The sequence below is a fragment of the Phocoena sinus genome, chromosome 2, assembly GCF_008692025.1.
Source record: "Phocoena sinus isolate mPhoSin1 chromosome 2, mPhoSin1.pri, whole genome shotgun sequence".
Taxonomy (NCBI): domain Eukaryota; kingdom Metazoa; phylum Chordata; class Mammalia; order Artiodactyla; family Phocoenidae; genus Phocoena; species Phocoena sinus.
The window spans coordinates 85,653,389-85,669,948 of record NC_045764.1 but is presented as its reverse complement, the minus strand read 5'-3'; the positions used below and the strand labels follow the sequence as shown (position 1 = coordinate 85,669,948).

Here is a 16,560-nt window from a genome sequence, read left to right as displayed (position 1 = left end):
ATAAATCAGATCATAGGCCAGAATCTTTAAGGTTCTGTCTAAATCCCTTCTTAGAATTCAGCCATTAGCTCACAAAACTTTCGCTCTGAATGAAACAATATACATGATCTAGACAAACCCTTCTCACTTTACTGAAGACAAATCTGAGGCTCAGAAATTAATCAATTATGCCTAAATACCCTAGGCAGACTGTGGAAAAGCCAAGGCTTCAATCTTTGAACACTTTAAATCTGGTGTTTTGAAAACATCTTCTAAGTCTTTGAGAGGTTCTTTTTATAACTTTTCTTTTTATGTGCCCAAATGAAGATCACGGTCATTTCCCCAAACCCACAGCTTTAGGAATTTATCTTGCAGTTTACCTTTGAGATCTGGCATATCACTAATCACTACATAGAGAAATGATTTCATTTACAAAGCTGGCCCTTTATCTTCTTTACTTTCAACTAGTATCACTTTAACCAAAGAAACATCTCTGCCTCTAAGCCAGAATCACCTTTGCCTGACCAACAGTTTCTGAAAGGTGCACAATAACTCGTTAGTTGCCTCTGGTCTGCAGCTTTGTCGAAAGCATTCCAAACATTTAACTACAATCACAGACAAGGAGAGCAGGAAAGAGAAGTGTGGGAAGAAAGGAAGAAAACGATGACTCAGTTTTTTACATGTTACATTTTAGGTGGCAACAAGCTATTTGATAAACTTTCAGATACGACTAAAAAGAGAAAAGAAAAACAAGAAGCCAAGGTGAAGGAGGTGGCTGCACTATTTTTAAAAAAGAACAGGGGAAATGAAACAGAAACTAAATCAAGAAAGTAATCTAGTATTCTAGTACTAGTGTTCAAAGTATTATAGAAACATTGCAAGGAAACTACTAAAATGCAGAGTACAGTAATTATTGTTACTTTAAACCTTATACATAAATACTGTTTTAGTCTGTAAGTCCTTTTCACTACCATCAGATTTAACTCAAGACAAATGTCACAAGTCTACGTTTGATAAGTTTAGATTGAATATTCAGGTCTTTTGTTTACACAGTAAATACAAAATTTTAATAATCAAGTATAAAGTATTAGAATTAAACTTCCTAGAATTTATTTATTTACTTAGTGATAGGTCAGAAGAATGGCACATTTGGCTTTTTAAATCCCTTTGGAATTTTCTTTTTTCTTTTTAAGATTTTGGAAATGTGACTAATTTCAGGGACTCACAGAAACTCTCAGCCCCAAATATTCTCCTAACTTTCAATGGACACGCGTAATACAATTTTTAAATCAAAAATGTGAGCAAACTTTGAATAATCAAGAAGATAAAAACAAAAGGTAGCATGGAGAGTCATTTTAAAAATGACATTAATCATTAAATTATTTCAAAATTTCAGTCATTTAAAATGGTATGTAATAACTTACCATATTCCTTTTCATTGACTTCAGAGATGGGTTCAGAAATAACACTGCAGAAAGAAATGGCACTTGCTGCAGAGGGATTCCGAGAATGCCCCATGTGGTGTGGCACCTTTTTCACGTTCTTCAAGGCTTCCTCGGCTTGCTCCTGTTCCATTGCTGCAACCATATCTTTATATGCTTTCCTGGCTTCTTCAGTGAGTTCTACTAACTTATTAAACAGGCTCTAAAAAGAAAGAGATTTTGCCCAGTCCATTTTTTGTTATACTCTTTATTACTACCATTAGCAATAAATACCTCTACTGTTTCAGGACTGGATACACTTTCTATCAGCACAAAATCCAAATGGTATGCAAACCACAGAATCTTACAAAATACTCTGTAACTTACATATATTGTTTAGTTAATTCTCACAAGTCTGAGGCAACTTCTTGATTCAGTACTAGCCACTAAATATGCTATATTAAAGTTCTTACAGAGTTTATCAATTCAACAACTGCACCCTTTAGCATGTGGCACTATAGTGGGTACCAAGACTACTGGAACCACCCCTCTGCTCTCAAAGAATCTTCCATATGGCTGAAAGGAGAGGACAGAAGACGATGATTCAGGGACAATACCTTAAATGCCTTGACATGTACAAAGTGGTTTAGCTTTGGGAGGAAACATCTAACTGCTGGGCATCAGTGAAGAATTCATAAAGGAATATGACACCTGATGTAGGCCTTGAAAATCTGGTATAGTTTTGAGGAGTGGAGACAATACATTCTTAGCCAAGCATGCAAAACCATAAACCAAGGTACAGACTTAATAAAGTTCAAGGCTTGTTTGGGGAGCAGTGAAGAATCTCATATGGGTTCGAATATAAGGGAATGAGTGTATGCAGGGTGATATCAAAGGATGCAGAAGCAGATGGCAGTCTCCACAGGAATGAAAAGTTCCCTATCATGTTTGCTTGTTGAAAGAACTCTTTACAATAAGACCAAAAAGAAGTGATGGTATGGCTAGCTGCGGCCTTGAAAATGATGAAAGGCTAATTATAAAAATAGAATAAAGAACCTGGAAATAGAATGTGGAGTTAACCAGAAGTTCTTCCATCAGCAAAAGAGAATGAACATGAATGGAATTAATAACCCCAATGAAACTGTAAATGACAGAGCACATTTGTGTTAATAAATGGCAAAATTCGTTAGGCATTAAAGCTGTACTTCAATAACTATGACATCTAGCGATGTCTAAAGAAAATTGAAGTTTTCACAGTAACCAGAAAGACAACCAAAGAATGACTTTTAGTGGTTCTTACATCAAATGACTTTTAGTGATTCTTACATCACAATTCAACAACATTCTACTCCTGTTTAATGTCTTGATTTAGTATCAGAATGCAACATACCCACAAATGAAGTAAAAAATTTTAGATGGTAAATATGACCTGGCCACCTGGAAGAGTATGTTTAATTATATATATAATATATATATATATAAAAAAAAGTATATATATATATATATATATATAAAAAAGTACAGCACATTTTTTTTTTCTTAACAAGGCACTGTCATTTAAATATAAACCATAACAACACGAATGCATGGGAAACGTGTCATATTACTACGGAATAATGTATCTCTAAAAACTAAACTTAAGCAGGAAAAGCATAAGTAATGTGCTTTACCCGGCTGCAGTTTAAACTGTTTAAAGTACAATACAGGTACAATAAACACTGCTGCTAACTGTATTGATTTTTGAAAAGGGGTGGGTGCTAGTAGTATCAAAACTATATTCAGGATTTACTTATTTTTAAAAAGGAGGATGGATTCTGATAAAAAAAGCCCCCATGAGTTACATGTAAGAGACTTCATAAATATTTGTTTGCAATAAACCATGCACTTAAGCACAGCCAACAAAAAGAAAATAGGCTTATGGATATGCAATTTTGAGATTAACATTGGTTTTACAATATAAATAAAACACAGAAACTGTTGGGAATAAAACAATACACAAGAAGAAGAGAAAATAAAATTGAAGAGAAAAGCTATTAGGGAATAAAAGCTTTGAATATCAGGGTAAAGACAGAAAGCTTAATTCAAAGGTTAGCATTATTACATGGTAAATATAGGGTAGGTGCACTACATTACTATGAGTAGACACTCTGGACAATATAGCAGTACTTCCTTTACCTCCGTTTTATGAATGTGTTTTGGTTTAAACAATAACTTACTATCTCAAAATGGAGAAGGCAAGAAAAGCAATGTACAAACAAAACTGCCAAACATTTTATAATATAATATCATACATATAACCTAATATACATAGTTCAGTAAGAAGTCAATACAATTAAAAACAAACATATCCCCTTTTTCTGACCCTGATTCCATTCCTATTCCATAAACTCTAACAGTGAACAAAACATTGTTATTATGTGTCCTTATCACAGAGCTACTTAGCACCTAAATTCTCACATGAAGTTTAACGTAACAGGCAGATATACATCAACCATACAATTAATTAAAGAAACATTTATTACCTGCTCATCCTTGAGTAATATAAAAGGTTTTCGGGGATATAAAGACAAGGGAAATCAAAGAGGAAATCAAGAGATACCTAGAAACAAATGACAATGAAAACACGACGACCCAAAACCTATGGGATGCAGCAAAAGCAGTTCTAAGAGAGAAGTTTATAGAAATACAATTCTACCTCAAGAAACAAGAAACATTTCAAATAAACAACCTAACCTTACATTTAAAGCAATTAGAGAAAGAACAATAAAACCCCCAAAGATAGCAAAAGGAAAGAAATCATAAAGATCAGATCAGAAATAAATGGAAAAAAAAAAGAAGGAAACAATAGCAAAGATCAATAAAACTAAAAGCTGGTTCTTTGAGAAGATAAACAAAATTTATAAACCATTAGCCGGATTCATCAAAAAAAAAAGGGAGAAGACTCAAATCAAAGGAATTAGAACTGAAAAGAGAAGTAACAACTGACACTACAGAAATACAAAGAATCTTGAGAGATTACTACAAGCAACTCTATGCCAATAAAATGGACAATCTGGAAGAAATGGACAAATTCTTAGAAAAGCACAACCTTCTGAGACTGACCAGAAGAAACACAAAATATAAACAGACCAATCACAAGCACTGAAATTGAAACTGTGATTAAAAATCTTCCAACAAACAAAAGCCCAGGACCAGATGGCTTCACAGGCGAATTCTATCAAACATTTAGAGAAAAGCGAACACCTATCCTTCGCAAACTCTTCCAAAGTATAGCAGAGGAACACTCCCAAACTCATTCTACAAGGCCACCATCACCCTGATACCAAAACAGACAAAGATGTCACAAAGAAAGAAAACTACAGACCAATATCACTGATGAACATAGATGCAAAAATCCTCAACAAAATTCTAGCAAACAGAATCCAACAGCACATTAAAAGGATCATACACCAGGATCATGTGGGGTTTATCCCAGGAAGGCAAGGATTCTTCAATATATGCAAATCAATCAATGTGATAAACAATATTAACAAATTGAAGGAGAAAAACCATATGATCATCTCAATAGATGCAGAAAAAGCTTTCGACAAAAATCAACACCCATTTGTGATAAAAAAAAACCCTCCAGAAAGTAAGCATAAAGGCAACTTACCTCAACATAATAAAAGCCATATATGACAAACCCACAGCCAACATCACTCTCAATGGTGAAAAACTGAAACCATTTCCACTAAGATCAGGAACAAGACAAGGTTGTCCACTCTCTCCACTATTATTCAACATACTGTTGGAAGATTTAGCCATAACAATCAGAGAAGAAAAAGAAATAAAAGGTACCCAAATTGGAAAAGAAGAAATAAAACTGTCACTGTCTGCAGATGACATGATACTGTACAGAGAACCCTAAAGATGCTACCAGAAAACTACTAGAGCTAATCGATGAATTTGGTAAAGCAGCAGGATACAAAATTAATGCACAGAAATCTCTTGCATTCCTATACACTAATGATGAAAAATCTGAAAGAGAAATTAAGGAAACACTCCTACTTACCATTGCAACAAAAAGAATAAAACACCTAGGAATAAACCTACCTAAGCAGACAAAAGACCTGTATGCAGAAAACTATAAGACACTGATGAAAGAAATTAAAGATGACACAAACAGGTGGAGAGATATACCATGTTTTTGGATTGGAAGAATCAACATTCTGAAAATGACTATACTACCCAAAGCAATCTACACATTCAATGCAATCCCTCTCAAACTTCCAAAGACGTTTTTCACAGAACTAGAACATAAAATTTCACAATTTGTATGGAAACGCAAAAGACCCCGAATAGCCAAAGCAATCTTGAGAAAGAAAAACGGAGCTGGAGGAATCAGGCTCCCTAGCTTCAGACTATACTACAAAGCTACAGTAATCAAGACAGTATGGTACTGGCACAAAAACAGAAAGATAGATCAATGGAACAGGATAGAAAGCCCAGACATAAACCCACGCACATATGGTCACCTTATTTTTGATAAGGGAGGCAAGAATATATGGAGAAAAGACAGCCTCTTCAATAAGTGGTGCTGGGAAAACTGGACAGCTAGCTACATGTAAAAGAAAGAAATTAGAACACTCCCTAACACCACACACAAAAATAAACTCAAAATAGATTAAAGAGCTAAATGTAAGGCCAGACACTATAAAACTCTTAGAGGAAAATATAGGCAGAACACTCTATGACATACATCACAGCAAGATCCTTTTTGACCCACCTCCTAGAGAAATGGAAATAAAAACAAAAATAAACAAATGGGACCTAATGAAACTTAAAAGCTTTTCCACAGCAAAGGAAACCACATAAACAAGAAGAAAAGACAACCCTCAGAATGGGAGAAAATATTTGCAAATGAAGCAATTGAAAAGGATTCATCTCCAAAATTTACAAGCAGCTCATGCAGTTCAATATCAAAAAAAACAAAAAACCCAACCCAAAAATGGGCAGAAGACCTAAACAGACATTTCTCCAAAGAAGATATACAGATTGCCAACAAATAAATGAAAGGATGCTCAACATCACTAATCATTAGAGAAATGCAAATCAAAACTACAATGAGGTATCACCTCACACCAGTCAGAATGGCCATCATCAAAAAATCTACAAACAGGGCTTCCCTGGTGGCGCAGTGGTTGAGAGTCCGCCTGCCAATGCAGGGGACACGGGTTCGTGCCCTGGTCCAAGAGGATCCCACATGCCGCGGAGCGGCTAGGCCCGTGAGCCATGGCCGCTGAGCCTGCGCGTCCGGAGGCTGTGCTCCGCAACGGGAGAGGCCACAACAGTGAGAGAGGCCCGCATACCGCAAAAAAAAAAAAAAAAAAAAAAAAATCTACAAACAATAAATGCTGGAGAGGGTGTGGAGAAAAGGGAACCCTCTTGCACTGTTGGTGGGAATGTAAATTGACAGAGCCACTATGTGTGACAGTATGGAGGGTCCTTCAAAAACTAAAAATAGAATTACCATATGACCCAGTAATCCATTACTGGGCATATACCCTGAGAAAACCATAATTCAAAGAGTCATGTACCACAATGTTCACTGCAGCTGTATTTACAACAGCCAGGACATGGAAGCAACCTAAGTGTCCGTTGATAGATGAAAGGATAAAGATGATGTGGCAGATATATACAATGGAATATTACTCAGCCATAAAAAGAAATGAAATTGAGTTATTTGTAGTGAGGTGGATGGACCTAGAGTCTGTCATACAGAGTGAAATCAGAAAGAACAATATAAATACAGTATGTGAACACATATATATGGAATCTAAAAAACAAAAAATGTTTATGAAGAACCTAGGGGCAGGACAGGAATAAAGATGCAGATGCAGAGAATAGACTTGAGGACACAGGGAGGGTGAAGGGTAAGCTGGAACGAAGTAAGAGAGTGGCATGTACTTATATATTCTACCAAATGTAAAATAGATAGCTAGTGGGAAGCAGCTGCATAGCACAGGGAGATCAGCTCAGTGCTTTGTGACCAGCTCAGTGCTTTGTGACCACCTCAGTGCTTTGGGATAGGGAGGGTGGGAGAGAGACGCAAGGAGGAGGAGATAAAAACTGATTCCCTTTGTTATAAAACAGAAACTAACACACCACTGTAAATTAATTATACTGCAATAAAGATGTCAAAAAAAAAAAAAAAAAGACAAGGGTCCTACCCTTGAGGAATTCACACTTACGTGAAGAAACACGTTAACTATGACAAAGCCGTGTGATATCTATAACTGAGGAAAGCATGGGCTTCTAATGGCAGGACAAATATTAATTACATGATCGTAAAGAGTAGGTGGGTAGACAGATAATTTAATGGGTAGTGGGAGAGAAACTGGATGGATAGGGGAATGGGGGTATTCAATATGGTGACTGGATAGGAAAGATAGACACTTAAATATACACAAATAGTATGGCTGAGAAGAGGGAAAATGGTCCATCAGTTGTGTCACAAAATACTTTAGAATCAACTTCATAAAAAAGTTATTGTATGCACAGATTGTATACAATTTAAAACAAGTACAACTGAAAATGTTTCAATGTAAGAGCCACAAGTCAAATGATGTTCTAAAAAGAACCCCACACATTCAAAAAACCCCACCAATCTTAAAATGTTATCAGTTAATAAGCATTACTCTAAATAAATAACATTTACTTTAACATTTATCAGCTCCTATGGGCAAAGTTTGTATTAGTCGACTATGAGAGGAAGACAAATATCATGGGTGTAGAATTATTCTCTCAATTGGTTTAGGAATTTCATTTTCAAAGGAAAATTCTCTCCAAATAAAGGATTCTTTTCTCTCTTGACTCCTAGCAGCACAAAATGTACCCAACATACAGACTGAAGAAATTTGTTTTACTTTGTACAATACTGGATACCTTTACCCAGCAGTTACATATATTGTCAAGTAGTACATATCTGAACCCAGGAAAAAAAAAAAATCACTGTAGCAGAAATACAAGCTAAAATCTTTTCACAATGCTATAGGATTGACTTACGCAAATGTTTTCAACACTAAAAAAGGAAATGTAATACTCAAGAATTTTCCACTCATTCCTGGAGAGTCATCATATCACTTCTCCAAATGCTCAAACATAACAATGGCATGTGTCCAAAGATGTACTATGGCAGGTGGGCAGTGAGGGACTGCATCTTCTAAGTCTTACCTCAGCACCAAAGTAGTTGAAGATTCCCACCACACTAACAGGAACCAGCTTGTTCACACAGCGTCCTAGAGCTTTTCTTCCAAGGGCAAACACAAAAGGAATTTCTTGTTCCCGTGCCATGGCTATAACATTATAGAGAGCCTCATCCAGGCCACCTGAGAAATCAACATGTATAGAAGTTTTTAGTTATTTCCTAAATGGAGCTATTTTAGCACCCGACAGCATAAAACACAGCAGCAAAGGAGTCCATGAATGCTTGTGGCACTTAGGCTGTTCACCACATTTTCCTATCTGAATTTGTACTTCCTATCTGAATTTGTACTATATTTGGATATTACGTACATATTTTCTTTCTCCCAGTTAAATACTATATTCCTTTAATGCGAGTATTTTTGTTTCTCTACAGGGACTAGTATAGCAGGAGTCAAATTACAATATAATAAACATTTTCCGTTTTTTTAACTTAATTAAAATTGTTAATAGTGGCTGATTCCTTTATCTAATCTCTCAGCTCAAGTAAGCAACCTATCACATGCAATAAGACCGATTATACATTACTGTTTTTACTGGTATTTTTCCCCTCTGCCTGCTACTGCTACTTGATGCCTCTGTCTACTCCAATCACCTGAAATGGCTCCTCCATGAAAAACGACAAATAACGGTGCACGACATAGTACAAAAGCCTCTGTTACTGCTGGTTTCTCAGAGACAAATCTCCACCATAAACAGAGGCAGAGACATGTATCTTTTTTTTTTAAATAATGTATTTAACTGATTTTAAGATGTAAAATTTTTTCCACATACTAACAACTCTGAACTAGGGTAGCATTTTACAATCAATGGAATCTTTGGATTGATAAAATTTTTCTTTCTTAGTGGAATATAAAATATTGCTGCATCATACAATCATCATGTTCTATCCTGAACACTAATTTTAGGATACAAAAATTACAAATTATATTTTTTTTTTCTGAAATAGGGTAGGATAACTGTCTAGAGAGCCCATTTTCATTTCTGACATTAGTCACTGCTGTCATATTGTTTCTACAATCATGTTGGCTTATATTAAATAAGAGAGAGTTTGATTTCCCAATTGGAAAAACTCAATGAACTATGGTAAAAATGCATATATCATAACCATTATGTAAGAACTGATCTGGAATTTGGGATTTATAGGAGATGTTTAGGTATTGTTATTAATTACTACATAGTTTGAGAGAGTCTTTCAACTTCTCTCTTTCATACAATGGACGTAATTATTTTTGTCTCTCTGGCAAGATCAGAATGCCCCAATAGTAAAAGGAAAAATATTTGAAAGTGTTTCTTTGAGGAGCATTAATTATGTTGCTTAATATATTTAAAATATACCCCTCTAATGACCAATTAAGTACCCAAGTGTTCAGGACAGGAAACTGATTTTGAAATTGTTTTAAATATAGTGGCAAATAAATAGTTATAAGGGGACAATGGAAAGCAGACCTTCAAAATTAGATTGTATTTCTTCCTAAAATAGAAACATTTTTTAATAAAATTTTGATTGATATTATAAAGTCACATAGCCCAAATGTTTTCAGGTTCATTCAAAATAATTATGATTTGGAAAGGTCAACCATACATCAATTAGAAGGCAGAAATGTTTATCAAAATAATTTCTTTATTTTTAGAATAATTGATTTGTAAACTTTCTAGGATGATTAGAAAGTAGGGCCATTTATTACTAAGAATGCCACAGACCATGATCACATAAATCCATATCCTCTTCATAAAAGAGGATATTTATCTCTCATTTATCTAGAGAAGCAGGGAAGCATTCGGCTTATTCAAAAGTAGCATGATCATTAAGGAACACATTCAAAAAAAGTTGATTAGCAGAGTCTATCCTTTTTATCGACGGTGGAAACTATTAACTGGACCTTTAAAAGACCACTCGTAATGACCTTGGCTTCAGAATCAAAGCACGGTACTATGTTTGTATGGGCCTACATAACCTAGGGTCTATAATGAGAAATACGTTTTGGCCTACACTTGACTCCTGTCCACAGTCAAAGACCAAGAAGGAGAACTGTACCTTTTTCCTAATTTTTTTAGAGAAAAGAGCCATCAAAGGAGGGTAATACAAAAATTTTAAAGCAGAATAGGCCAGAAATGAGCCATCCAGCTACACGGTAGCACCTCCGGGAACCAGCTGCCAGGTCGCCACTGCTGGGTTTTTCACTTGCTCCTTTGTGGGGCTAGTGCCCCTGCTCCAGGCCTGCCTGAAGAGCTGGGGAGGAGGCTGCACCAGAGGAGACCTTCAAGATGGCAGAAGAGTGAGATGTGGAGATCACCTTCCTCCCCATAGATACATCAGAAATACACCTACACATGGGAAACAACTCCCACAGAACACCTACTGAACACAGGCAGAAGACCTCAGACCTCCCAAAAGGCAAGAAACTCCCCATGAACCTGGGTAGGGCAAAAGAACAAAAAACAGAGACAAAAGAACAGGGACGGGACCTGCACCACTGGGAGAGAGCTGTGAAGGAGGAGAAATTTCCACACACTAGGAAGCCCCTTCACTGGCGGAGACGGGGGGTGGCGGGGGAGAAGTTTTGGAGCCACGGAGGAGAGCGCAGCAACAGGGGTGCAGAGGGCAAAGTGGAGAGACTCCCGCACAGCACTCACCAGCCCGAGAGGCTTGTCTGCTCACCCGCTGGGGCAGGCGGGGCTGTGAGCTGAGGCTCGGGCTTTGGAGGTCAGATCACAGAGAGAGGACTGGGGTTGGCTGTGTAAACACAGCCTGAAGGGGGCTAGTGTGCCACAGCTAGCCGGGAGTGTGTCCAGGAAAAAGTGTGGAACTGCCTAAGAGTCAAGAGACCATTATTTCGGGGTGTGCAAGGAGAAGGGATTCAGAGCACCACCTAAAGGAGCTTCAGAAACGGGTGTGAGCCACGGCTATCAGCACAGACACCAGAGATGGGCATGAGATGCTAAGGCTGCTGCTGCAGCCACCAATAAGCCTGTGTGCAAGCACTGGTCACTATCCACACCTCCCCTCCCGGGAGCCTGGGCAGCCCACCACTGCCAGGGTCCCGTGATCCAGGGACAACTTCCCCAGAACACACAGTGCGCCTCATGCTTTTGCAATGGCACGCCAGCCTCTGCCTTCACAGGCTCGCCCTGCATTCCGTACCCCTCCGTACCCCGGGTCTCAGTGAGGCAGAACCCCCTAATCAGCTGCTACATTAACCCTGTACTGTCTGGACAGGAAGAGACGTCCTCAGGGGACCTACACTCAGAGGTGGGGCCAAATCCAAAGCTGAACCCTGGGAGCTGTGCGAAAAAAGAAGAGAAAGGGAAATTTCTCCCAGCAGCCTCAGGAACAGTGGATTAAATCTCCACAATCAACTTGATGTACCCTGCATCTCTGGAATATCTGAATAGACAATGAGTCATCCTGAAATTTTGGTGGTAGACTTTGGGAGCAACAATATGTTTTTTTTTCATTTTTCTCTTTTTGTGAGTGTGTATGTATATGCTTCTTCGTGTGATTTGGTCTGTATAGCTTTGTTTTTACCATGTGTCCTAGAGTTTTGTCTGTTCTTTTTATTTTTTTTTTAAGTATAGTTTGTAGTGCTTGTTATCACTGGTGGATGTGTTTTTTCGTTTGGTTGGTCTCTTCGCTCTTTCTCTTTTTTTTAATTACTTTTTAATTTTTCTTATTTTTAACTTTAATAAATTTACTTTCTTTTTTTCTTTCTTTTTTTCTCCCTTTTCTTCTGAGCTGTGTGGCAGACAGGGTCATGGTGCTCCAGCCAGGTGTCAGGACTGTGCCTCTGGGGTGGGAGAGCCAAGTTCAGGACAATGGTCCACCACAGACCTCCTGGCTGCACGTAATATCAAACGGCAAAAGCTCTCCCAGAGGGCTTCTCTGGTGGCGCAGTGGATGAGAGTCCACCTGCCAATGCAGGGGATGTGGGTTCATGACCCGGTCCAGGAGGATCCCGCATGCCACGGAGCACCTGGGCCCGTGAGTCATGGCCGCTGAGCCTGCGCATCCGGAGCCTGTGCTCCGCAATGGGAGAGGCCACAACAGTGAGAGGCCCACATACCACAAAAAAAAAAAAAAAAAAAGCAGCTCTCCCAGAGATCTCCATCTCAAGGCTAAGACCCAGCTCCACTCAATGACCAGCAAGCTACAGTGCTGGACACCCTATGCCAAACAACTAGCAAGAAAGGAACACAACCCCACCCATTAACAAAGAGGCTGCCTAAAATCATAATAAGGTCACAGACACCCCAAAACACACCATCAGACGAGGTCCTGCCCACCAAAAGACAAGATCTAGCCTCATCCACTAGAACACAGACGGCAGTCTCCTCCACCAGGAAGCCTACACAACCCACTGAACCAACCGCAGCCACTGGGGGCAGACACCAAAAACAACAGGAACTACGAACCTGCAGCCTGCGAAAAGGAGACACCAAACACAGTAAGTTAAGCAAAATGAGAAGACAGAAAAACACACAGCAGATGAAGAAGCAAAGTAAAAACCCACCAAACAAATGAAGAGGAAATAGGCAGTCTACCTGAAAAAGAATTCAGAGTAATGATAGTAAAGATAATCCAAAATCTTGGAAACAGAATGGAGAAAATACAAGAAATGCTTAACAAGGACCTAGAAGAACTAAAGAGCAAACAAACAATGACAAACAACACAATAAATGAAATTAAAAATTCTCCAGAAGGAATCTATAGCAGAATAACTAAGGCAGAAGAACGGATAAATGACCTGGAGAATAAAATAGTGGAAATAACTACCGCAGAGCAGAATAAAGAATAAAGAATGAACCGAATTGACAACAGTCTCAGAGACCACTGGGACAACATTAAATGCACCAACATTCGAATTATAGGGGTCCCAGAAGAAGAAGAGAAAAAGGAAGGGACTGAGAAAATATTTGAAGAGATCATAGATGAAAACTTCCCAAATATAGGAAAGGAAATAGTTAATCAAGTCCAGGAAGCGCCAAGAGTCCTATACAGGATAAATCTAAAGAGAAACACACCAAGAAACATATCAAACTATCAAAAATTAAATACAAAGAAAAAATATTGAAAGCAGCAAAGGAAAAGCAACAAATAACATACAAGGGAATCGCCATAACGTTAACAGCTAATCCTTCAGCAGAAACTCTGCAAGCCAGAAGGGAGTGGCAGGACATATTTAAGGTGATGAAAGGAAAAAACCTACAACCAAGATTACTCTACCCAGCAAGGATCTCATTCAGATTTGACAGAAAAATTAAAACCTTTACAGACAAGCAAAAGCTAAGAGAATTCACCAAATTCTTTGCTTTGGTAAAGCACCACCAAACCAGCTTTACAAGAAATGCTAAAGGAACCTCTCAGGCAGGAAACACAAGAGAAGGAAAACACTTACAATAACAAACCCAAAACAATTAAGAAAATGGTAATAGGAACATACATATCAATAATTACCTTAAATGTAACTGGATTAAATGCTCCAACCATTTACTTAAATGTAAATGGATTAAATGCTCCAATCAAATGCTCCAACCAAAAGACAAAGAATGGCTGAATGGACACAAAAACCAAGACCCGTATACATGCTGTCTACAATAGACCCACTTCAGACCTAGGGACACACACAGACCGAAAGTGAGGGGATGGAAAAAAAATATTCCATGCAAATGGAAATCAAAAGAGAGCTGGAGTAGCGATTCTCATATCAGACAAAACAGACTTTAAAATAAAGACTATTACAAGAGACAAAGAAGGACACCACATAACGATCAAGGGATCAATCCAAGAAGAAGCTATAACAATTGTAAATATTTATGCACCCAACATAGGGGCACCTCAATACATAAGGCAAATACTAACAGCCATAAAAGGGGAAATCTACAGTAACACAATCACAGTAGGGGACTTTAACACCCCACTTTCACCAATGGACAGATCATCCAAAATGAAAATAAATAAGGAAACACAAGCTTTAAAGGATACATTAAACAAGATGGACTTAATTGACATCTATAGGACATTCCCTCCAAAAACAAGAGAATAAACTTTCTTCTCAAGGGCTCATGGAACATGCTCCAGGATAGATCATATCTTGGGCCACAAATGAAGGCTTGATAAATTTAAGAAAATTGAAATCGTATCAAGTATCTTTTCCGACCACAACGCTATGAGACTAGATATCAATTACAGGAAAAAATCTGTAAAAAAAAAAAATACAAACACATGGAAGTTAAATAATACACTACTTAATAACCAAGAGATGACTGAAGAAATCAAAGAGGAAATCAAAAAACACCTAGAAACAAATGACAATGAAAACATGACGACCCAAAACCTATGGGATGCAGCAAAAGCAGTTCTAAGAGGGAAGTTTATAGCAATACAATCGTACCTCAAGAAAGAAGAAACATCTCAAATAAACAACCTAACTTACACCTAAAGCAATTAGAGGAAGAAGAACAAAACACTCCCAAAGTTAGCAGAAGGAAAGAAATCATAAAGATCAGATCAGAAATAAATGAAAAAGAAATGAAGGAAACAACAGCAAAGATCAATAAAACTAAAACTGGTTCTTTGAGGAGATAAACCAAATTGATAAACCATTAGCCAGATTCATCAAAAATAAAAAGGGAGAAGACTCAGATCAATAGAATTAGAAATGAAAAAGGAGAAGTAACAACTGACACTGCAGAAATACAAAGGATCTTGAGAGATTACTACAAGCAACTCTATGCCAATAAAATGGACAACGTGGAAGAAATGGACAAATTCTTAGCAAGACACAACCTTCTGAGACTGCACCAGGAAGAAATAAAAAATATGAACAGACCAATCACAAGCACTGAAATTGAAACTGTGATTAAAAATCTTCCAACAAACAAAAGCCCAGGACCAGAGGGCTTCACAGGCGAATTCTATCAAACATTTAGAGAAGAGCTAACACCTATCCCTCTCAAACTCTTCCAAAATATAGCAGAGGGAGGAACACTCCAAAACTCATTCTAGGAAGCCACCATCACGCTGATACCAAAACCAGACAAGGATGTCACAAAGAAAGAAAATGACAGGCCAATATCACTGATGAACATAGATGCAAAAATCCTCAACAAAATACTAGCAAACAGAATCCAACAACACATTAAAAGGATCATACACCATGATCAAGTGGGATTTATCCCAGGGATGCGAGGGTTCTTCAGTATATGCAAATCAATTAATGTGATACACCATATTAACCAACTGAAGGAGAAAAACCATATGATCATCTCAATAGATGCAGAAAAAGCTTTTGACAAAATTCAACACCCATTTATGATAAAAACCCTCCAGAAAGTAGGCATAGAGGGAACTTACCTCAACATATATAACAAACCCAAAACCAACATCACTCTCAATGGTGAAAAACTGAAACCATTTCCTCTAAGTCCAGGAATAAGACAAGGTTGCCCACTATCACCATTATTATTCAACAGAGTTTTGGAAGTTTTAGCCACAACAATCAGAGAAGAAAAAGAAATAAAAGGTACCCAAATTGGAAAAGAAGAAGTAAAACTGTCACTGTCTGCAGATGACATGATACTATACATAGAGAATCCTAAAGATGCTACCAGAAAACTACCAGAGCTAATCAATGAATTTGGTAAAGTAGCAGGATACAAAATTAATGCACAGAAATCTCTTGCATTCCCATACACTAATGATGAAAAATCTGAGAGAGAAATTAAGGAAACACTCCCATTTACCACTGCAACAAAAAGAAAAAAACACCTAGGAATAAACCTACCTAAGGAGACAAAAGACCTGTATGCAGAAAACTATAAGACACTGATGAAAGAAATTAAAGATGATACAAACAGATGGAGAGATATGCCACATTCTCAGATTGGAAGAATCAACACTGTCAAAATGACTATACGA

General features: G+C 37.6%; 1 protein-coding gene across 2 annotated transcripts in view; it reads right to left on the bottom strand.

Annotated features, from left to right (window-relative positions):
* The window catches only part of SECISBP2L (SECIS binding protein 2 like), a 62,524-nt gene that overhangs the window by 9,621 nt on the left and 36,343 nt on the right, over positions 1 to 16,560 (bottom strand). For both annotated transcript variants that reach the window (XM_032623157.1, XM_032623158.1), the window contains 2 exons: positions 8,613 to 8,767; positions 1,404 to 1,623 (listed from right to left, as the gene is read on the bottom strand). In XM_032623157.1, coding sequence (XP_032479048.1) covers positions 1,404 to 1,623; positions 8,613 to 8,767 — 375 coding nt within the window. The remainder of the gene's footprint in view (positions 1 to 1,403; positions 1,624 to 8,612; positions 8,768 to 16,560) is intronic.